A 24,634-nucleotide genomic window follows, 5' to 3' on the forward strand; every position below is an offset into this window, starting at 1 on the left:
TAATTAAATTTAATCCCACCTTAGAAAGTCCTGACCACATACAAAATGCTTTTCTCAATATTCCTCTTCCACAAACCTGCAAATTTCTGTAGCCAGAAAGTCTCTTATTCTTTCCATTCAGAAATAACCAGCTTTGGAACAAACTCACCCTTTTTCCATTAACAAAATATATTTCCATTCCTCATACATTTCTCTCTGAAAACACACATCCTACTTTCCTTAAGCAACCATGAACTGTCATTTACATTAGCATTCTATAAATTGGTAGAGAACATCTCAAGGTGACACCAAATAACTTTAGTTTCTCTCTCACAAGAAGACAAAAGTAGGTAAATTTAGACCTGTTTAACAATTAATGTTCCCAATATTTTATCTTATTTGAAATGGCCTGGATATTCAATGAATTCCTATCATTTAACTTAATTTAGTTTTAAGTTACAAAGTTTGGAGGGACTATTTAAATGGACGTTTCCAAAACATAATTATTCCTATAGAGTTTACCAAAACGCTCTTATCTCAGTAACATTTACTTAAAAGTTTAATCATATCAGGTTATTTTCCATATTAACAGATTTTATAACTGAAACAATATGCACTTATTGACTTTCAGTAAAACCATAGGTACAATAAAAGTATTATACTTAATGTTGATGACTCTAAAGACAGATTTGCATTAATTAAACCCACAAGCTTAAGCTATGTCTAATACCAGAGATTAATTAGATATTGAATATTTCCCAGATCACATTAACCCAAAATGTATTCTGGTGAGCCTCCTTTATGTTTCTGAGAATGTGTATAAGCACTCCATTTCCTTAAACCAATTAAATACAGATCATTTACAAGTTAATTTTTCCATAAATACAGAACCAGAGACCTCATAGTTTCCCACTTGAATTTAAAATGGCCCATTTTTTCCCTTGGTCTGGGAGACTACAGATGAATCAGGTAGTTCCTGAAAGCCCAGGCAGAATAGTTACACTACAAAGCAGAAGAGACAGATGCAAGACCTTAGAGCTCAGGCAGAAAGAATAGTTACACTGCAAAAGCAGAGGAGGGAAAAATGCAAGCTCCTTTCTTTTCTTTTTTGTTTTTTAAAATCCCACCAAGTAAGCCAAGCATGGAATCTCAGGGAAAGTGCACTGCATTTGTATTTCAAGGTTCAAATGCTCCACCATGCCCACAATTTTGGCAGAGACTTCAGGTATAAGGATCCAGGGAGGGGGAAGCGGGGGAGGGACAGAAAAGACTGAAAAAGGGAAAGAGACAGCAGGAAAATACAGGTGAGAATACTGGGATGATAGGACATCCAGCCAGTTCATGATATGAGGCTTAACCCCCTATCACTCTCATAAATCTCCTATCAGGGAGAGGCTGCTGGACCAGGGTCTGCACGGTGTGAGGCACGCCTCTCCCACCTCTGTAACCATCAAGGGGAGCCCTTGCCGGCCAGAGGGAGCATGGTCTCACAAGCTGAGAGGAGTGAGGCTGTAGCTGCCAATATCCAGTCTCTCAGAAGCGGGGGACAGAGGTAAGAGAGGACAGAGAGAGAAGAGGACAGAGAGAGGAGAAGTGGAGAGATTTCAGGAGAGGGAAAAGACAAGGGGGAGGGGAAAGTGTAGTCTGAATGAGGGTACTGAGGTCCCCAGGGGCCAGGAAGGCAGACTTACCAAATCCAGTGACACTGAAACAAGAGGTTCAGGTGGCCACTTGTCACCCATGGGGAAGCTTTATTTGGTGGTCCTGGAGGTACCCAGATCCTCTCCCAAGAAGGGGACAACTGACCCACATTGGGTGCCATAAATCTGATACCAACCAGGGTTGTTGGCCTTCCCTAGTCAACAGAAATTGGCTAGAAGCCAGACAAGAAATTCAGGCAAGGCTTTATTGGGAACCCTCCTGCAGAAGGGGGAAGCGAGAACAAACAACAGGTTCACTTGATTGTTCACTCGCTGGGCGGGGCAGTGAGCTTGTTCCTTATATGGGGTGAGGGTAGGGGTGTGTCCAGGGGTTGGGCTGGAGAGGTGGCTTAGGTGGCTTGCCCACCCCTTAGGTGGTGTTGTGTGCAGAGGGCATGTGTAGTACCCTGCTTTTGCTCCCAACACCCTTTTTTTTCTCCTGGATCTTCAGAAGTGGCAGTTGACTATTTTTAGTCTTTTTGTATCTTTTTGTCCATAATTTGCCCCAACTGCACATGCATGCAGTTATTTTTAGTCCCATACAGTTTCTTTGTATTTTGTTGCTCGAGGAGAGGTTTGTCCAGGTGCAAAGTGTCCCAGGTCCCAGCCTGTCTCAAACTGAAAAAAAAGACATGTAAAAAATCTCTGGACAGCTGAGTATTTCAAATATGTTTATTCACAAGTGCTTCAGCATCCATGTAGCCAACAGCTACATGTGGCTACTTAAATTTAAATTTAAATCAATTAAATTAAATTAAAAATTCAGTTCCTCAGTTACCCTAACCACATTTAAGTGCTCAAAAGCCACGTCTGACCAGTGACAGCACAGAACATGGAAACTTCCATCATCACAGAAAGATCTATTGGACTGCATGGCCCTAGTATGTATGAAGCCTCCATGTAGGAAATACAATAGGAGCTATAACATTATAAGCCAACACAATATTAAATTTGGAAAGAAATGAATCACCACAGAGAAAATGAATAGTTAATAGAATAATATGGCAATTTGAATTATCCTTTGATGGAAATTTGGGGTTTTAAATGGCAAACTGATATTTCTGGCCTCAGTAGCTTACATTTGTTAGTTTTAATAATAGAACACGTAAAATTGTTTAATAATGCAGAATGCTGTACACCAACACATTTGTAACATTTTTAGACTAAATTTTTCAAATAAATCTCATGTAAACTTAAACTATAGCTTGTGTGGTTGCAGTAGAGATGAAGGGTCCCTCCCTGCTCATACTGCCTGCCTCCAGGGCTGCTGGTTTTGGAGGAAGCCCTGAGTCACCAGCCCCACGGGAGAGCCTGAGCTATGTGGAAACAAACAAACAAATAAAGCAGGCCCTGACTAGAGTAGGAGAGAATAGTTTCAAAAGAAGATTAAAAATCAAAACTAAACCTAATTTAGCAATGAGACCCCCCTTCCTATTCAAACGATGTTAACTTGAATTAAACAATTATTAATGACATAGTTAACTTGAATACTTACATTTTCTCCATGAAACTAAGCACTACTGAAACGAAACATTCCAGAAAAATAAAATTAGTAATGCTGTCATGACTCAGTGCAGGACCAAGTTTTAAAAGACAACTCATGTTTTTCACTTGTAAGTCAAAAGGTTAAAGATGAATAAAGGGCATTGTCATATCTTAGTATTTTCTAATCACAGAAATTGCAAAGAGATCAGAAATGTCTTCCTCTCAGGATAATAAAGGAATTTTTGTTAGATATGGTACCATATAACAGGGAAAAAGCCATTGTAAGAATGAAGATTACTCAACTGGTTTATATGAAATTATTATTTCATTTTGATATACATTTGCCTGATGCATAATTTATTAGAAAATGATAATTATGTAAAACAAAATGCCAAAATTGTTGTATTTATGAATGTAAAATGATGGATTCTTAAATTGCCTTCTAACTGAAAAGTGCCAGTAAAGATACTTTGGGAAAGAAATATTGAAAAATATTAAATAGATACATCATGCCATCATAGTCTTGCACAAACTATAAAATCCCTGTTTCAGCAACAAAAATAATATTACCAAGAAGTGTGGCAGGAGTCATTATGGGAAGTTGAATTATTGGATTCTTTTTTATTTTGTTTTGTTTTGTTTTTCTAATTTATCCCTGCCATGCACAGGTTGAATGAGATAGCTATGATGATGTTAACGACTTTTCATGCTTTGGTTTCTTGTAGCCTAAAATAGCAATATAAAACACATATCTGCAACCCCATAGCAGATGAAGCTATAATAGAATACATCAGTAACAAAAGCTGGGGGTGGGGGGGCAGTTTATCCATTGCCACACTGTTCCACACAAGACAGCAATCCATAATAGGAAGCTATTCTTTTAGTGGAAAAAAGAGATGGGAGATACTATTAAAATCATTCTATTTTACAAGAAACTCATCCATATATCAAGCAGAGAATGTATGATAAAAATGTAGGGAGATATTCACATAAAAATTAAACCTTTAAGAAAAGAAACATGAGAAAGTATAAAAATCCATGATCAATCAGATACGTGTCATAAACACTGATCATTTACATGCTAAGAGAATATTGACTATTAAAATATTGACATTTCATGTACAGATTTTATTTTAATATTTCATGATATGTTTTTTTAATTTGAATTATTACCATGAAGTGCTTTTGTAGTAACAAGAAATATATATGAAGTGGACATGCTATGCATTTTATGGTTTAACTCATCCAGAAAGGAACATATGCTTATAAAAATTAACCACACTTCATAAAGAAAGTTAAATGTCAAGTTCTCATATGACCTGTTAATTGTATTCAATAACGTTAAAGGGCAGCATTTGCAAATTTCTTCTGTGCCTAGAATTTTAGATTTTGGTGACAAATTTATGATCTTGACCCTCATAGTTAAATTACTTAATTCTGGAATACTTTATGGTTTTTGATTGCATGTTCGACTTTATTTTCTTTTTCTCTCAATTGTATTAGAAAATTTCACATTATTTTCATTTATTTTCTTTTAATATCTGCTGAATTCTCAATTTTATTAGAAAATTCTGCATTATTTTCATTTATTTTCTTTTAATACCTGCTGACCTTTTACAGAAATAAAACCCCAAATGAAAATAATGACCAAATTCTAAACCTGTCACCAAGGCCTATTAAATTGAAAAGTCTTTGAAGAAACTGTGGGCACAAAGCAGAGTCAGGATGACATTTCATATTATTTAAATTTCAAAAAAGATTTTCTTCTGAAAGCCACAATAACTTATTAGCATCACAAGATATTTTTGCTTCTCTTTAGTTGACAAAAACATGTCAGTTTTATAGTTTCTAGTGTTAGTATTAGGTTTAACTACAGTTCAAATACATATTTTTTGTATCTACAAAAATGGCAATTTTATATGATCCAACTGAACTTTTAACATAGGTAAATCCAGTACAATAGCAGTTAGCCAAACTCTCAGTAACATAATATTTTGGAAACGTGCATTTTCCAGAATATATGGTAAGAAATGTTCTGAACTATTTTGTATGATGATTCTCTTAGTTACAGAAAATCTTCAAAAACTTAATAAATGCATGTTGATTAGAAAAACTCTGTATCTAGAGGAAATTTAATACATATTCTGTTTATTTTTCCATTTTTGGAAGAATTTTTGATTTGGTATCTGTGAGGTGGTAATGTATACCCAGGAACAGCCAGAGATCCTTACAGGTTAATGTCCAAAACATACACTGGCATGGGGATTTTACAACAGGCCTTTAGAGAAATATCATATCTTTTTATAAATTCAAGATTGATTTTCTTTCTAAAGTGGGATCTTCTTGAAGAAAACAGGATTATATTTATAACAGCTTGTGCCTTTATTTCCTAGTGAGATAAAGGACAATTAAACATGGGAAGGGGGGCTCTCGTAACACTGGCTTCATGTAGGGCATGGTGTAGCCTAAATTTCTCCTCTCAGTAGACACCCTGAATAGCGGTTGTAATTTCAACTGTCATCTTTATGTTGATCACTTCCAGAGCTATATCTCTAGCCCAGACTGCCTAAGCTTCCAACTTCTCTATACAATTGCCTAAAACCATCTCTCCATGGCATCAAGGTTATCTGCTGCTATCCTAACTGCCTGCCAGGGGAACACTTAATCCTCTTTGGAAGAAAATATTATCAGGCAAAACCCTTCACAAATTTCCATAGACAATATCAAGAATTCAGTAAATAAAATTATAAGGCATGAGGAAACCAAGAGGAAAAATAAAGACACAAGTGTTTCAGACATTGGAGTTATCATCCAGGGGTTTTATAGTAACTATGATTAACTTAGTCAAGAAAATGGGAAAAATGGAGCCTAGTTCCAAAAGACTTGGAATTTTTTAAAGAGTCAAATGAATGTAACAAAATGCAGATAGATCTATATATTGTCATTCCATGGCTTTCTTCCATGGCTTATAGGGAAGAAATCTTTCTTCCATGGCCTATAGGGAAGAAATCTTTCCATGGCTTTCTTCCCTATAGGATAAAAAGTAAAATCCTTGTTGTGTCATAGGAAGCACTTCAGACCTGACTCCTACCTACTTCTTTAGCCCAACTGCCTACCATTTCTTAGGCATTTGTGTTTTAGTTAGATCCAACTGCTAGTGGTTCACCAAACAGTATTTTCTTTCATGTTGCCATGCATTCACACTTGGAAATTGGAATGCTCTGCCACTACCCACTTGTCCCTCTAGAAAATATATTTATCCACAAATAACCATCTCAAATAAGGCCTTCCCTGATAATTTCCACCTAAAATCTCCAGACAGATTTATGCATTCCTTCCAATGTGATGTCATAGCCCCTATTATATAATCTATTGAAGCACTTTCCACTTCTATTTCAATTTTTTTTTATATACCAGTTGATCTCCTCTAGTAAGCTGAGAGCAGCGCTGTGCTAGAGCTGACTTGTGCTGGCTCACAAGATCTCTTGTAAAATTTCCAGGAATTTCATGAATTGGTTGTTAAACACAGCCATTATTAAAAATTAAATTTCATAAACTTAAAATTAAATAAATTATATTAAAGACAAAGGGTTAATATTTAAAAGCTCATTATTATCTAATTGTTTCATTACACTCTATGCTTAAGGTTATGTCTGTTGTTCTGTATGGCAGAAATAATATATGGTGTGCTACTGTTTACCTCTTCCCAAATTTCTTTTTAAGGATATCATATTGCTATCTTGAAATCAGCCATAGAAAGAATATTTACACCACAGATACTGGCAAATGCTAAAAACCAGGACTTGATTTTTTGTTACTGTGATTATGTAGACAAGAAAATGATGGAGAAAATGTTAATAAAGCAGATTTAACTTAAAAGTCTGCTATGTCTGTAGCCCTTATATTGTGATCAGAACACGAAATTGAGGAAATATCCTTCTAGTGTGTAAAAAACATTGTCCAATTCAGAACAAAGTTGCTCACAAAAATGACAAATGAGTAAAGTTCTGACATGCATATTTGAGGCTTCCTTTTCATTTTGCTTGTCAACATAAATGAAAATTTCAAGTGACATTAATGTCAGATTTATACATGTTCATCAATACAGGGCTGTCTCTGATGAATCAAAGAGTAATCAAGTATTTATCTTATCTGTGCTGTGATTTATAGTGGTGTTATTGTAACAACAGAATTATAAAAATTGATAGTGAATTTTTCAAGAAATAGCAAGTCACACTGAAGTTATATGTGTACAGAAGTTACAATAAATTCTATATTTTATCTTTAAATTGAGTGCTATAAATTTTATTTTTAATGTAAATGAAATATAAATTTTAAATATAAATTAAATGTATTTGTTTTTATTTGTAAATACTGCACTTTATGTCACTAAAATTTATAATAACATTATACATGCACACACACATACATACATGTGCATACAATTTTTTCAAACATCACTGGTTGAGAATGTCTAAAAGACAGGAATTATGTCTTATTCTTCTTTTGTCTCTATTGCTAGGAATAATAGGTAATTCAGTGGTTAATATTTATAAAGTCTGCTGAATTACTATTATTTTAAGCTTATTGTAGAGCCAATATTATTTCCTTTTGAAAACCCAAAATTTGTGCAGAAATTATAGTTCAGGAAGGGATGTTTAGATCAAAATGACCTCCTTAAATTAAAAAAACTAGTAGGCATATTTGTGCCAAGAAATACATTTTCCAAAGTAGCTTTGAAAAGGGCTGGATTTGTAAAACATGTGTTTATAGTAATACGCATGTATCCTGTATGTTGCTGTGCCCAGTACTCAGATGTATAAAGTGATCTAAAATTCACAGGACACTGCAGAGAACTTGTCCTCTTCTTTCATTATTTCTCACGCCTTCATGTCAGGTCTACATTTTATATTGTACCTTATGTAAATTGCACAGGACCTGGTGAAGATCTGGAAAATAGCCAAGATCCGATGAGGATCTGCTTTTATTTGGCTCAAATATAGAAAACTAAAGAATTTAAAACTTCATAAATATGAAGAAATTCTAGATAGTAGGGATATTCTTCATGACTCCAAAAGAAATGAACCTTATCGCCTTGAGCATTTTCTTTTTTGTGAGAGATGCCAAATCATCTGTCTTCAACTAGAAGGAAATAGAGTTAAAACTTTTAGTTGTAGAGGGAGGTTTTTCCTTCACTGGGACATCAGATGTACCCTCTATTCTTTAGGAAATTCTACTTTGAGACTGTGATAGAATAAGTAACTTCTAAAATAGTCTTTTTATTAGTACAAATGTGTTAATAGGCTGGGACATAATACCCCAGTAATTTCTTCAAAAGAAACAGCAGAAACAATGGAGCAAAAGTGGGAAAAATTTTTAGAATTTTTGATCTTTTATGCTTTGATATTTTAGTTGAATACCCTTACTTAATTTGAATCTCTTGCAGATACTGACTGGTCCTTTTGGAAGCATATCTATTTTAGTGATTTACCTTAGAACATCACCAGCATGATCTATATTTTTACCTGTCCTAAGAAAACCAAATAAATATTTACATCAAATTGTAGAAAACAATAATAGATTAAGTATCAGTATCCACATTTACTTTCTCTTTTACAAAAGTACAAGTATTTATGGACAACTTCACTATATGCTTTAGGAAATTGTGGGTTGTCAGGAAAGATTTCCACCTATTCTGTGGATTTTCTGTGTTAATATTTAAAAAGTGAAAGTGTAAATGAGGAAAGAAAATGTAATACTCTTCCACAGGCCAAATGGTAAAACTATTCTTCATAAATAGATATAATACTACTCTCTATCCATCATTTGTAATATTCCCTTTTCAGTGGTGATTGATTTGAGTCAATCCATATCTACACTGGATGAGAATAGTCTCCTTTGTACTAATTTAACAATTCAATACATATTTATTGAATGAATACTCTATGGAATACACTATGCTAAGCATCACAAGGCACCAAAAAGGGACTAACTTGCTTTTCAGGAGCATACATTTAAAAAGAGAAAATTATAGAAAAATAAATATGGTATATGTTTAGACATTGTGGGTAACAGTGAGAAGAAAACAACAGGCTATTAAATTCAGAGGGCAGAGGGTTACCTTATGCTTGGTAGAAGCAGGAAAATCTTCCTGAAATCACGTAATGTAAATAGGCTTTAGAAATCAGTAGCATTTTAACAGATAGAAATAGGAGAAAGGAAGGGAATTCAAGAGGCTGAAGGCCTCAAAGATCTGCACCTGCCACTCATGGCTATTCTATCCCTTTGCTATAGAACACAAACACTGCAAAAAAAAAAAAAAAAAGGAACAAGACAAAACAAAACTTGCTTGCCTCCTGTTGGAAGTTAGAGCTCTTGAGTCCTGAGTAGGACGTGGAGATGAAAGAAGCTAAATTTTTCCAAACTTGGCAGAAGAACAATAGCCTGGGTGTTAGAAAAGAGACACGTGTGGCAAATATCATTAATTCCCCAGTTACAGACCCAGGTGGATGCCCAGGATAGAGAGCTGGGAACAGGCACTGCCAGTTGCAGCACTGAGAATTCTAACTGCATTGTTAATTCTTATTCTACCCGAGAGGAGATGAGACCTTGGGATGAGGATAGGATGCTGATACAAGGAAATCTCCTCTCCACACCCTAATAGTTATTAGAACGTATGTGTGGATATTTTATAGAATAGTTGGAAGATTAATTTATAGAATTCTCTCATTAGTAAAATAAAAAATAAGAGATATCACATAGGACATAAAGATAAAATTAATGCGCCAATCCAGAAGATCCAACATCTCACTAGTGAGAGTTCTAGAGAGTGAGAAGAAAAATGAAGCACTTCCCAGAACTGGAGAGTATAAGCTTCCAGATGGAGAGAGCTTATTAAGTACCCAGCACAAGGAATAAAAGGAAATGCACACACATGGGCACAACATTGGGAAATTTCAAAACATCAGGGAAAAATGTAAAACCATCTAGAAACGGAAAAAATAAAATGAGACAAAACAAAACTAGGTCACATACAAGTAGCAGGAATTCTCAAGACCACAGGTATGTAATGATAGAAAACATTGAATCAAAGCCCTCAAAATTTTGATTGAAAATAATCTTCAGCCTCAACTTTTATACTCAACCAATCAGTCGTGTGGAACTAGAATTTTTAAATTTGTAAATGTTCCACACAATATCACATATGTAGTGTTCTTTCAAAACTATTCAGTGGGAATGTAATTATGAGAATAATCAGACAAATTCAGAATGTGGGACAGTCTGCAAAAACACTGGTCCAGACTACACAAAAAGTTAGTGTTATGAAAAGCAATAAAAGGTTGGAAGACTATGTTAGTTCCAAAAAGACTAAATATATAATGATTAAATGCAATTCATGAATCTTGATTGGATTTTGATTTAAAACAAAATAGGGGCTTCCCTCGTGGCTCAGTGGTTAAGAATCCACCTGCCAATGCAGGGGACATGGGTTCGAGCCCTGGTGCAGGAAGATCCCACATGCCACAGAGCAATGAAGCCCTTTGTCACAACTACTGAACCTGTGCTCTAGAGGCTGTGAGCCACAACTATGGAGCCCACATGCCACAACCACTGAAGCCCATGAACCTAGAACCCGTGCTCCACAACAAGAGAAGCCACCGCAGTGAGAAGTCCATGCACCGCAACCAAGAGTAGCCCCCGCTCACCACAACCAGAGAAAGCCAGTGTGCAGCAACGAAGACCCAACATAGTCAAAAATAAATAAATTAAATAAATAAATTTTTAAAAGCTATAAAAGTCCTGTTTTTGACAATAACAGAACTTTAATTATGGACTTCACAGTAAATGATATTATGAAATTATTGTGAACTTTTTTGAGGGAGTAATAATATTGTATCTATGTAGGAGCATATCCTTATACTCAGGAGATGCAAGCTGAGCTATTTAGTGATGAAATATATTTCTGGAGCAGACTTACACACGGCTTAGAATATTTATACATACACACACACACACACACACACACACACACACACACACATATATATATATATATATAAATATATATACATACATATATATAATGAGATAATGTAGGTGGGACAAAATTGGCATATCTAGATGAAGAGTAGTTGAATTCATTGTACTATTATTTAACTTTTCTGTATAATTTAAATTCTTCACCCAAAAAAGTAAAATATAGAAGCTAGTTATGGAGGGAGAGTGAAGCTAAAGAGGAGAGAGAGACAGAGAGAGAGAGAGAGAGAGAGAGAGAGAGAATGTAAATATTTCTCTCCAATATACCTCTTAATAGAGTTTACTGAAAGAGATGTTTCAGGAAGAAATGAGAACAAGCAGAAGATGGAATTTGGTAAAAGGGAATTCCATGCAAACAGTGGTGGGTGGGAGGTTTGAGAAAAACTACTCTGCCTTCAGGCCCAGGAGTTCAGCAGTCTAGACCAGTGCAATGATCTGGTCCTGTGGGAGTTGGTCTCTATGAAGCACAAAAGGAAGTGAGAGATTATCTGATGTTTTGGAATATTTGGAAATATTATTGCTAGATTAGGATAACTATTGGGACAGTAGAAGACAAATAATTCTAATATAGAAAACCAAGAAAATAGTAAAGTGAATGAGCAATTACAAACTTTAGGAGAAACAAAAAGATATGAAAATAAAACAGAATTATACTAATCTATTTGGATCATTTATGAATAATAATTATTTATTACTCAGTAACAAGGTAGACATTTACTAGTTAATGAAAAATTATGATGAAACTATATTAGGAAGACAGTTATAGGGAGACATATTGGGAGGAGTCTACAATAGAACTAAATCCTTCACAACATGAATTGCCAGTCAATAGAAAGACCACTAAAATTCATAAATCAAACAACATAAATGTAAACATATTACTTAATAACACAAAAATAAATGCTTAAATACTACTAAAATAATAGATAAAAATGCAAAATGAGAACTGGAAGTTGGAGAGGGACAAGACAAGTAGCTGCTGATTTTTGGACATAAACCTTTCAGTACTCTTTTAAAATAATCTCTATGCAATAGTTTCATATACAAAAATTAAGTTTAGATTAATTTTTTAAAACATCAATAGGAACTTAATTAGAACATTCAAAGATCAAATGGAGAAACTGTTCCATACTGCAGAGCAAAAATATGATGAAATGGAAATCATTAATGGAAAAATACAAGAAAATGAGGTTAGACAGAAAATCTCAAAATAACATTATATAATGGGTAAACCATATGTGGAAGTAATAAAGAAGTAACATTTTTAAAACTTCCTTAAGTTGATGAAAAATATTAGTCTTCAGATTAAATGGACTCAAAAGTCTTAGTCAAAATTAATATGGAAACTTTCACATCTGCACTTTTTTCTCTTTAAATTTCTGAACACAGTGAGAGAGATTTGAAAGCCTCCAGATTGAAATGGAATTACAGAATTGGTACGGTGGGACGGAAGTACATTCCAAGGAAAGCGATACAACAACAAAGATACAGAAGCAGAAGAGCTAAAGGTTTTCTCAGAAGTTGAGAGTAATCAAGATGGATGGCTATGATTAAGAATAAAGTCAATGACCACAAAGGGAAATAAAACTAAATCAATGTTTTGCAATGTATAACTGGAGTGTATATTTGCTAGCTTGCTTGCACATTCTAGAATCACAAATCTGCATTAACTTTGTTAGCATGAATTTAGTCAGATAACTAAACCACCACACAACATAATTTTACTCATGAGATTTAAAAGCCGTAGAACGCACAACTAAGTGAAAAGTCTTTATTTCATTCCTTTTCCTTCCTCTTTTCCTTCCTTTTCCCTTTTCTTCCTTCTTTTCTTCTTTACATTTTTCCTTTCTTTTTTTTCAAACAATAATTACTACATCTTCTTTACTGAGGAATCCAGATTTTAGTTACAATCCTAATTATGATTTTGATTATTATTAAGGAAGAAAAAAATCCCAGTAGGGTTGTAACAAATAGATTAGTGTCACCATTAGGTTATCATAATTATTCTTATCTACTCATAGTTTTTCAAAAAATATATATTTTGAAATTTTAAAATTGTTTTCATTAGTATTGCTCAAAATTCTAAATAAATCCAGAAGTAGGTATTGCTACTTCAATGATATGCTGAGTTTAATTATTAAATATTAAAATCTGAGAGATGAAATTTTATTCAATGTTGTATGGAAATTGTTAATCTAGTAAAATATGATGCAGAATAACCACACATAAAAACTAAATTAAGGTCACCTTATATAAAATCTCAATAATGGGCTTCCCTGGTGGCGCAGTGGTTGAGAGTCCGCCTGCCGATGCAGGGGACGCGGGTTCGTGCCCCAGTCTGGGAAGACACCACATGCCACAGAGCGGCTGGGCCCATGAGCCATGGCCACTGAGCCTGCACGTCTGGAGCCTGTGCTCCACAACGGGAGAGGCCACAACAGTGAGAGGCCTGCGTACTACAAAAAAAAAAAAAAAAGAAAAGTGATATAAAATCTCATTAATCAAAAACAGATCATAGTTACTTAAATTGATTGCTAATCCATCTTTCTACCATTTTCTGCCTCAGGGTTATGATGATGGCTATGGGGGTGAATACGATGACCAGACATATGAGACTTATGACAATAGCTATGCCACCCAAGCACAAAGGTAAGGTATACATTGTTTAACACATCCTTCTCAGGATGACTTCTAATTCTGCTATTTTGTTTCTTGTATCTGAATATCAGTTACATTTTGTGAAAGTTTCTAGCACTGGGTTTATTCGTTGTCCTTCTGAATTACTCAGTTGCTTACTAGACTGTGAGATGTAAAATATAATAATCTTGCAATTGCTAATAATGAAATAGTAGTGTGTTCTTTTAAGACTAGATGATTATCATAACCAATCAACTCATTGAACAAGCTTGTATTTAATAAAAATACTGTTATTTTTAGATATTATTTTGGTGAATTCATAATTAAGATAACAATAAAAACAAAGCACTTGTTCAGTGTGGATTTTTTTCCCCAGAAACATAATTTTCATTTTTAAAACAAAAGATAGGGAAATGTTATTGGTGCTCTAAAAAGAAGAAAATTCTTTAAACATACTATGGAATCAAGAATTCCTTTCCTTTCTTAACTGTGATTTAAAAACTTCCAACAAACAAAAGTCCAGGAACAGACAGTATCACAGGCAAATTCTATCAAACATTTAGAGAACAGTTAACACCTATCCTTCTGAAACTATTCCAAAAAATCTCAGAGGAAGAAACACTCCCAAACTCATTCTGGAGGCCACCAAAACCAGACAAAGATACCACAAAAAAAGAAAATTACAGGCCAATATCACTGATGGACATAGATGCGAAAATCATCTACAAAATACTAGCAAAGCAAATCTAACAATACACTGAAAGAATCATATACCATGAGCAAGTGGGATATATCCCAGGAATACAAAGAATCTTCAGTATACACAAATCAATCAATGTGATACACCATATTAACAAATTAAGGAATAAAAACCATATCATCATCTCAATAGATGCATAAAAAGCTTTTGACAAAATTCAACATTTATGATAATAACTCTCCAGAATGTGGGCATAGAGGGAACCTACCTCAACATAATAAATGCCATATATGACAAACCTACAGCTAACATCATACTCAATGGTGAAAAGCTGAAAGCATTTCCTCCAAGATCAGGAACAAGACAAGCATGTCCACCACTCTCACCACTTTTATTCAACATAGTTTTGGAAGTCCTAGCCCTGGCAATCAGAGAAGAAAAGGAAATAAAGGGAATCCAAACTGGAAAAGAAGTAAAACTGTCACTGTTTGCAGATGACATGATCAGATATATAGAAAATCCTAAAGATGCTACCAGTAAACTAATAGAGCTCATCAATGAATTTGGTAATGTTGCAGGATACAAAATTAATACACAGAAATCTGTTGCATTTCTATACACTAAGAATGAAAGATCAGAAAGAGAAATTAAAGAAACAATCCCACTTATCATCACAGCAAAAAGAATAAAATGCCTAGGAATAAACCTACCAAAGGAGGCAAAACACCTGTACTCAGAAAACTATAAGAGGCTGATGAAAGAAATGGATGATGACACAAACAGATGGAAAGATATATACCATGTCCTTGGATTGGAAGAATCAATATTAAAAGAAAAAAATCTTAAAATTTGTATGGAGACACAAAAGACCTCAAATAGCCAAAGCAATCTTGAGAAAGAAAAATCGAGCTGGAGGAATCAGGTTGTGTGACTTCAGATTATAATACAAAGCTACAGTCATCAAAACAGGATAGTACTGACACAAAAACAGAAACATAGATCAATAGAACAGGATAGAAAGCCCAGAAATAAATCCACGCACCTATGGTCAATTGATCTACAACTAAGGAGGCAAGACTATGGAGAAAATGGAGAAAAGACAGTCTCTTCAGTAAATGGTGCTGGGAAAACTGAACAGCTACATGTAAAAGAATGAAATTAGAACCTTCTTTAACACCATACACAAAAATAAACTCAAAATGGGTCAAAGGCATAAATGTAAGACCAGATACTATAAAACTCTTAGAGGAAAATATAGGCAGAACACTATATGACATAAATCACAGCAATATCTTTGTCCATCTATTTCCTAGAGTAAGGGAAATAAAAACAAAAATAAACAAATGAGACCTAATGAAACTTAAAAGCTTTTACACAGCAAAAGAAACCATAAAAAAAATGAAACAACAACCCACAGAATGGGAGAAAATATTTGCAAATGAAGTGAGCAACAAAGAATTAATCTCCAAAATTTACAAACAGCTCACGCAGCTCAATATCAAAAAACAAACAACCCAATTAAAAAATGGGCAGAAGATCTAAATAGACATTTCTCCAAAGAAGACATACAAATGGCCAACAGGCAAATGAAAAGATGCTCAACATCACTAATTATTAGAGAAATTCATATCAAAACTACAATGAGGTATCACCTCACACAGATCAGAATGGCCATCATCAAAAAGTCTACAAACAATAAATGCTGGAGAGAGTGTGGAGAAAAGGGAACTCTCCTCCACTTGTGGTGGGAATGTAAATTGGTGAAGCCACTATAGAGAACATTATGGAAGTTCCTTAAGAACCTAAAAATAGAGCTACCATACGATCCAGCAACACTCCTGGGCATATATCTAGAGAAAACCATGGTTTGAAAGGATACATGCAACACAATATTCATGGCAGCACTGTTTACAATAGCCAAGACATGGAATCAAACTAAATGTCCAATGACAGATGAATAGATAAAGAAGATGTGGCACATATATACAATGGAATATTACTCAGCCATAAAAAGAAATGAAATTGAGTTATTTGTAGTGAAGTGGATGGACCTAGAGTCTGTCATAGAGAGTGAAGTAAGTCAGAAAGAGAAAAACAAATACATATGCTAACACATATAACACATATATATGGAATCTAAGAAAAAAAAAAAGGTCAGGAAGAACCTAAGGGTAAGACAGGAATAAAGACACAGAACTACTAGAGAATGGACTAGAGGATATGGGGAGGGAGAAGGGTAAGCTGTGACAAAGTGAGAGAGTGGCATGGACATATATACACTACCAAACGTAAAATAGATAGCTAGTTGAAACATAGCACAGGGAGATCAGCTTGGTGCTTTGTTACCACCTAGAGGGGTGGGATAGGGAGGGTGGGAGGGTGGGAGACGCAAGAGGGAAGAGATATGGGAACGTGTGTATGTGTATAGCTGATTCACTTTGTTATAGAGCAGAAACCTAACACACCATTATAAAGCAATTATACTCCAATAAATAGGTTAAAAAAATTTTTTAAGTGGTACAAACAAACTTATTTACAAAACAGAAACAGACTCACAGACTTAGAGAATGAACTTATGGTTACCAGGGGCACAGGTGGGAGGGACAAATTGGGAGTTTGGGGTTGACATGTATACACTGTTATATTTAAAATGGATAACCAACAAGGCTGTATAACACAGGGAACTCTGCTTAATATTCTGCAATAACCTAAATGAGAAAAGAATTTGAAAAAGAATATATATAAGTATATGTATAACTGAATCACTTTGCTGTACACCTGAAAATAACACAATGTTGTTAATCAATTCTACTCCAGTAGAAAATAAAAAAATTTTTTTAAGTGAACTACAAGCTCAATATATGAAATTTGGGAGGACACAAACATTCAGTCTATAAAAATCATATTTCTCCAAGCCCTTCTTCCTCACTTTTGAGTTCAAACCACCTGCAATCCTTATATAGAAGCAAAATGTTTTCATAAAATATGGTATGAAGGTGGGGGAAGATCATCAAAGATAAAAGTGAATTACAGGGCTTCCCTGATGGCGCAGTGGTTGAGAGTCCGCCTGCCGATGCAGGGGATGCGGGTTCGTGCCCCGGTCCGGGAAGATCCCACATGCCGTGGAGCGGCTGGGCCCGTGAGCCATGGCCGCTGAGCCTGCGCATCCGGAGCCTGTGCTCTGCAACGGGAGAGGCCACAGCAGTGAGAAGCCCGCGTACTGCAAAAAAAAAAAAAAAAAGTGAATTACAAATGAAAAAAGCAAAAAACAATTTCTTTCCTTTCTTAATGGAGCTCAGAGATTATTGAATAAATTTATATAGGCTCAAAATTTGTGATACTAATGAATTTTTACTTTTTAAAATTTAGATTTATTGAAGTATAATTTACATATGGTAAAATTTGCCCATTTAGGATACAGTTGTATAAGTTTGGCCAATACAAACTATCATGTAACCACCACCAAAATTATGATATAGGACTATTTAATCAGCCCCAAATGTTTCCTTATTGCTCTTTAGGCCTCCACCCCAGGCCCTGGGAACCATGGTTCACTTTTTGCCACTATAGTTTTGCCTTTTCTAGAATGTCATATAAGTAGAAACATTACAAAGTGTAGCATTTTCAGTCTGGCTTCTTATGAATTCCATATCTATTCATGTTGTTGTGTGTATTAGTATTCTGTTCCTTTTTATTATGGTGTAGCATTTCATTGTATGGATGTACCACAGTTTCCTCATTCACCAGTTGAAGGACATTTGAGTTATTCCTATATTTTGCTATTATGAATAAAGTTGGCATAAAACAAATACATCTTTAGAAAAATAAATTGCCTAAGTATTTTTTCTGAAAATAAGTTACATATTTCATAGGAAAGGAACCCATGTGATAATTAGTTAAATGATCTGCCCCTATATGTGATTCTCAGAAACCAATAGGACTAATTGTCACAAAAACAAAATCATAACATTGACCATTTACTGATCAACTTATTGGCACCCAAAGAGATTTGAATGCATTAAGTAATATTTGGAGGAGAGAACTGGCAAAGAAAGAAACCACTTTAAGGTCATTATGGAGTGTAGGACATCTATACATCATATTGCATGAGTGTGAAATTTTCATGGCCTGGGGGACAGCATAGTGAAAGGGGTGAAAGGGAATTCTATTTAGGGAAACCACTCTAGGCAATTAGAAAAAAAAAAAAAACAACTCATGTGAACAGATACCTTTAAAGCTCAGCATAAATTAAGATATAATTATGGAAATGAACATTTTACTTTGAGTCTTTGGTTACTTTGTAGTAGGGTAAATAAAAAAGCCAAGAGCTTCTGCTCTCTTAACTGTTCCAGTTACATATTGGAACACAGCACAGCTACTTAGGATGCAGGAAAGTTTTGTGTCACATCACAGACACTAATAGAGTACAGTATGCAAATTGGCTATGTATTTAAAACATTTGTTAATATTTTCAATCAAATTTCTATCTCATCATTATATATTAGTGCATAAAAATAGTGATAATAAAGTTCTGTAACTTGCTTCAGAAACTATTTGGAAGAAACACAATTATCACACTCTACAAGCACTGCTAGAATAGAGTAAAATCATTTCTTGATGTAGCTTTAGAGCTACATTCAATTTGTAGAGATTTGGGAATAATTTTCTGAAAGTGAGGAATTTTTTGCATCTTTATTCTGGTTAGATTTAACTGGGTTTGATTCACCCTAAGGAAAAATTGGGGATTACAATAACTTATCTTGAATATTTGAAAAGTGAATACTAGGATACTTGAACATAATTATGTATAAAATTTAATGGTGTTATAGAATAATCTGGAAAACACATTTTATCTTGACTTAATGAAGTATAATTTATATGTAAAAGTATATTTTCTATGCACTCTGCTACCTTCTCTTTTCCCTTTCTTATCCATTCAATTTTCTGTGACTAAATTCTTCCCATCCTCCTAAATCCACCTCAAAATCCAACTGTTCTGAAAGTCTTTCCTTAATCCTATATTTGTGAATAATCTGTTTCTATCCTGAATTCCAACAGCATCATATCTTTATTTCTCTACGGCACTTTATTTTTCTGTCTTGTGTTGGAATAATTTGTGTATTTGTCCCTTGTCAACCTTAACTTGCCCAGAATCCTAGTCTGATACACCCTCATGTCCCTCACAGCACCTAACATTGAGGCTTTCATAGGGTATGTGCTGAACAGATGATCATTGACTGCATGAATGTCAGACCTAATATGTACCTACATGATGGGGATAAAAAAATAAGAGCCTCATCACTCAAAGAGAATACAATATTCAGAATTTTATATATCATTTTTACTGACAAAATACATATTTATTTCTGAGGTATCTTCGTGCTAAAGCAGAAGGGATAAAGAAAGAATGTCATGAAGTTAGTTACAACAATACTAATACTCTATATTATAATAATTATAAGATGCTATTTTGGTAAAAACATATACTCAATACTAGGATACGGTCTGGCATGCAAGATGTTCTCAATATTTATTGAATAAATGAATAAAAAATAAATGAATGCATTATTGAATGAATGAAGTTAGCACTATTATTTCAGAAAACTCTGTGAGGAAAAATGTTTAAATATCATAGTGATTTGTAATAGAAATAGATAAGAACTGAGAAAATTTATTATATAATGAATTAAATATCTACTTTTAGATTACTTCTATTGATCCAACTATGACAACAGAAGATGTAAATAACAGTTTAGTTAAATAAGCACTTATTAAATGATTACTTGTGCCAGAGAGTATGCTCACCATACAGTCACAATACATATTTTTCAATTTTTAAATATATTTTAACATTTTCTCCTAATAATTTGTTGGTGGAGGAGTCATATATGCAAGCTGCATGTATATTTAAATTAAGTAAAACAACTACGATAGAGTAATCAAGTATTAGGAATTAGAAGTGAAAGAAAGTTTATTTTCTACAAGAATCAGTATGGAATTTTTTCTTTTTCAAGTGGTGGTTCTTTAATTGGACTTTTTAAAGTATTATTTGGACTTATGGAGGGAAATGGAGAAAGCTTTTAAAGAAGTGAAATAAAGAGAAATATGTGAACATAAAACTTCTCCATCACTTACAAACAGTGTATTATTTCAACATTAAAGTGGTCAAATCAGAAGATATACTGATTTAGAAACTTGAAGGTAAAACAATATGTTTTGTGTGACTTAGCAGAACTGAGATAAAAGGAAAAAGGTTTAGATAAAAGGGTCTTTAAATGACTAGTTTGTCAGCACAAGTGAATACAGAATTTGTGGAAATTATAAAGTAGGATCTGGCAGGTGTCTAAATGGAATAATTATTTCATCTTTAATAGTCTAAAGGAAGTTCACAAGGTAACAACCCTACAAAGGTTCACCTAGAGTTCAGAAACTATAACAACTTTAATTAATCCCCAGTTGTCTTGTAAGGTGTTGATAGTTGTGGAAAATTTCAAATGGATCAGAAAAGGGACTTTGCTGAAAATTCCTTAGGAGGCAGCTCAACTAAATGACACATTAAGGACTGGTAAAGATGACAATGATATGAGGTGTCTCTGACCATCTTTTTCTCTTGCTCTGTGTCTATGAGGAGAAAAAGTAATGAAATAGACTGATGAGTTTATTATGCAACTTTCAAATTGCAGGGCAGTCTTTGGCTTATGACAAGTTACATCTTGTGATAAACACCTTTAATTGGACCAAATATTAAATTCGGTTCATGTTCTGATATCCTATTTTTTTATGTACTGCTCAAAGTCATTAACATTTTCAGAGATCAATCTTCTAAAATCACATAAATTCTCAAGTCTTTACCAACAAATTGTTTCTTTTCAATGCAAGACTCTATACCAATCCAAATCATAAACATAGAAAAAAGTGACTTTCATGTACTTAGAGACAAATAGTAATATTGCAGATGAAAGTCAAAAGACCAATTCTGATCTTTGATTCTTACAGGATTTTAACTTGGATGTGAAATATTAAGAATTTGTAATTTTCCAATTTAAATTTCTAACTGCAGATTTGTAATAAACAAATATCAAAAAGGAAGTCTTCACTTCCCTTGAAGCATGAATCAGGTGTGTGACTCACACAACCTGGAAAATAATCCTCTCTTCTGTATGTTAATGGAGGAATGTGCTAGGGGGAGGAAAGATAAAGGTCCTTCTGTATATAAGGCAGTAGTTCCCAAAGTTTTCTAGAATGAAGACTCTCTTGGAATATCTATAATTGTCAGGGTCTACACAGCAGGTGAAAAATGAAACTCTTAAATTAGGATAATTTGAAGAGAGTTTAATAATGGAACTCTTTTCAGAGTATAAGGAAACCACAAGGGAAAATGTAGCGCGCAGGGCTAGTATCCCTGGGGCAATGTGTTTATCACCAAAAACTAGGAATGGAAGGAAGATAGAAAGCTGTCAGAGACCTTCTGACAGAGAAAGAGGCCTCTCCTTTGAAAGAGAATGGTAGCGGAGGCCAGCCCACAAAGAGGAATCTCAGGAGTTAATACCCCGACCTCACTTTTTTCCCATTGGCTGAACCCATTAGGAGGCAAAGGACAAGAAATTGAGTAGATGGAGTTGTGATTAGTCATTCCAGGTATAGAGCAGGCTGGAGAGAAGGGTGGAAGTGGGAAGGCAAATGGAAAGAGATCCTGCACAACATCCAAAATAATTATCAAACCTCAGTGACCAGTCATTGTACATATTAGTGTCAGTTGCTTGAAGATATAAAAAATGACATACATTTGCTATGGAAACAGCAGTGCTTTTAAATTAATTTGTATTTCATTAATGAGAATGCATTTATAATAAAAAAGTTACAATATACATGAACATATAAATATATATTTTTGAAGAGATAGCTTCTTGGACACCCTGACATAAATTAGGTCCTTGAGGGTCAGAGTCCCCACAGCGGGAAACACTGCTCTGTTGTTCAGAGGCTGCTTGGCCCTAATGATTTCATGGTAACTAGCATTAGTTTTGTGCTGGCCGCTATGCTAATTGTTTAGGATATTTATCTCATTTAATCCTTGCAATAACATTTGAGGCAGAGAAAAATTGAAGCTTAAAAATATTAAATGACTTTCTCATGTTCATTCAAGTAGTAAACATTGGCTTCAAAATCACATTTGTTAATTCCAGAGGCCTCAGACTTCAAGAGTAATAAATACTGTCTGAAAAATCTAAATAGATTTATTGATTCAACAGACTTGTTATATACCTGAACAATCCAGAGGGAATATAATATAATATAATGTAATAAGAATGTAGTGAGTTATATGCATGCTTTTCAAAGGTCTCTGACCAAAGGATACATCTAGGCAGGATAAAAAAAAAAAGAAATTACTTAACTATTTATTTTAGGTGATAAGTTTAATGTGAGCCCTTGTATTTGATACTAAGAGTCTACAAAAACAATTCTAATGTAAACTTACATATAAGGCACTGCAGTTACCCAGTAATTTAATAATAGTTGTAATATAACATCTTGTCCTATTCATTTAAGTGTCACAACTTGCTATAAAGTGATTCACCCTCATTTTGTGATTCAATTCTCTTATGCCTCAAGCTATAGTCAATGATGAGATTGAATTTGCAGATGGTTATTGGATGTGAGATATTTTCCATAGTTAATCTACTAGTTCAGTTTGTGACTTTCTCACACATCCACAGACCTCTGCACAAATAGTGGATTTGGTATTATTTGAAGATACCTTAACAGAGTGGGACTTCAGCTCTTGATGCACACTATTCTTTTTTTATTCTCATTTGACATACTTATTTTAAGTATCTAAGTTAACTGTTAGTTTTAGAAAGAAACAATGTGTTTCTTCAAATTATTCATTAGACATTCATTGTATTTGTTGATTCTTTGTTAATTTAAAGTTAATTTTGATGACATCTTAACTGCTTGCCTAAATAGTCAACTTGTATTTAAAAATATACATTAAGGGTGGCAAGGTCAAGACAGCAGCACTGGCATCTCCAGACCCAGCCAAGAAATATTGTAGTTAAGAACTGCTCTTGCCTTGGACCACTTTGATGAAGCCCATGGGCCCTGTTTCAGGTGTCCATGCTGCATCACAGAAAGGGTTGTGGACACCAACCATTGTTTAGTTATGCTCACGGGGTGTGCGCCAGCAGTTGGGACAGGACACTCGGCTGGGAGGACTCAGAATACCGGAACCTGGACCAGAGTCTTCTACACTCATGACTGGTGCTCGAGGTGTGCTTGTTTGGGACTGTCAACCAAAGGGCCGGCATGTGGCCTATGTGGCTTGGGCTTCTCAGAGCTCACCGCTGGGTCCCAGGAAAGACTGAGCATTCCAAGAGAACCAGGAGAATACCGAATGGGTTTTTCTGGCCTCCTCTCCCACGTCAGGCACATTGCTGCTCCCACATTCCACTGGTGATGAGAGGTCACTAGAGCTGTCTCTAGACAGCTAGATCACTAGACACACATGGGGAAGTTAAATGCCACCCTGAGGGGTGATAAAAGAAATTTTCACATATTGAGATACAGAGAAGCCATTCTGGCTTATGTATGAGTTAACTTGAATTTTATGCTAACTAAAATATCCTGTTTATGGCCTATCAAACATACATTGTACATCTGCTTTAATTATTAAAGAAAAGGGCACGTTGACCAAAAGTAAAGAATGTCCATGTTAAAAATAAAGTTTAAATTCCTCTCTTCCCAGGACACGAGTGCTAGTACTCCTCCTTTGATGATAAGACTCCCTTCCCAGATGCCAAGGCCATGCTGACTTGCTATATAAATGCTTATCTGTGTGATTTTTGTTGGTGGTGGTGTTTTTTTTGTTTTTTTGTTTTGTTTTGTTTTGTTTTTTGAAGCCTTGAAGAAATGTATCCCTGACTTGTTTAATGTTCTTTGTTCTGACAAGATATAAAACTGTGCTGGAAACCATGCTTCTCTGGAGCAGCTTCTCAGAGTAATACGGGAAGCTGGCTTCTGGGCTAGTCCTTAGTTTGGCTCAAATAAAACTCTTTTCTTATTATAAAAAAAAATATATATATATATATACATTAAG

At 34.5% G+C, this 24,634-nt stretch overlaps 1 protein-coding gene across 1 annotated transcript in view; it reads left to right on the plus strand.

The window, feature by feature from the left end:
* Positions 1–24,634, plus strand: part of KHDRBS2 (KH RNA binding domain containing, signal transduction associated 2) — a gene marked incomplete at its 3' end in the record, with an annotated part of 661,356 nt that overhangs the window by 604,976 nt on the left and 31,746 nt on the right. Inside the window, exon 7 of the mRNA XM_079934322.1 lies at positions 13,768–13,850. Within this exon, the coding sequence (XP_079790448.1) occupies positions 13,768–13,850 (83 nt within the window). The remainder of the gene's footprint in view (positions 1–13,767; positions 13,851–24,634) is intronic.

The sequence above is a fragment of the Stenella coeruleoalba genome, assembly GCF_951394435.1.
Source record: "Stenella coeruleoalba genome assembly, chromosome: 10".
NCBI classification, from domain to species: Eukaryota; Metazoa; Chordata; class Mammalia; order Artiodactyla; family Delphinidae; genus Stenella; species Stenella coeruleoalba.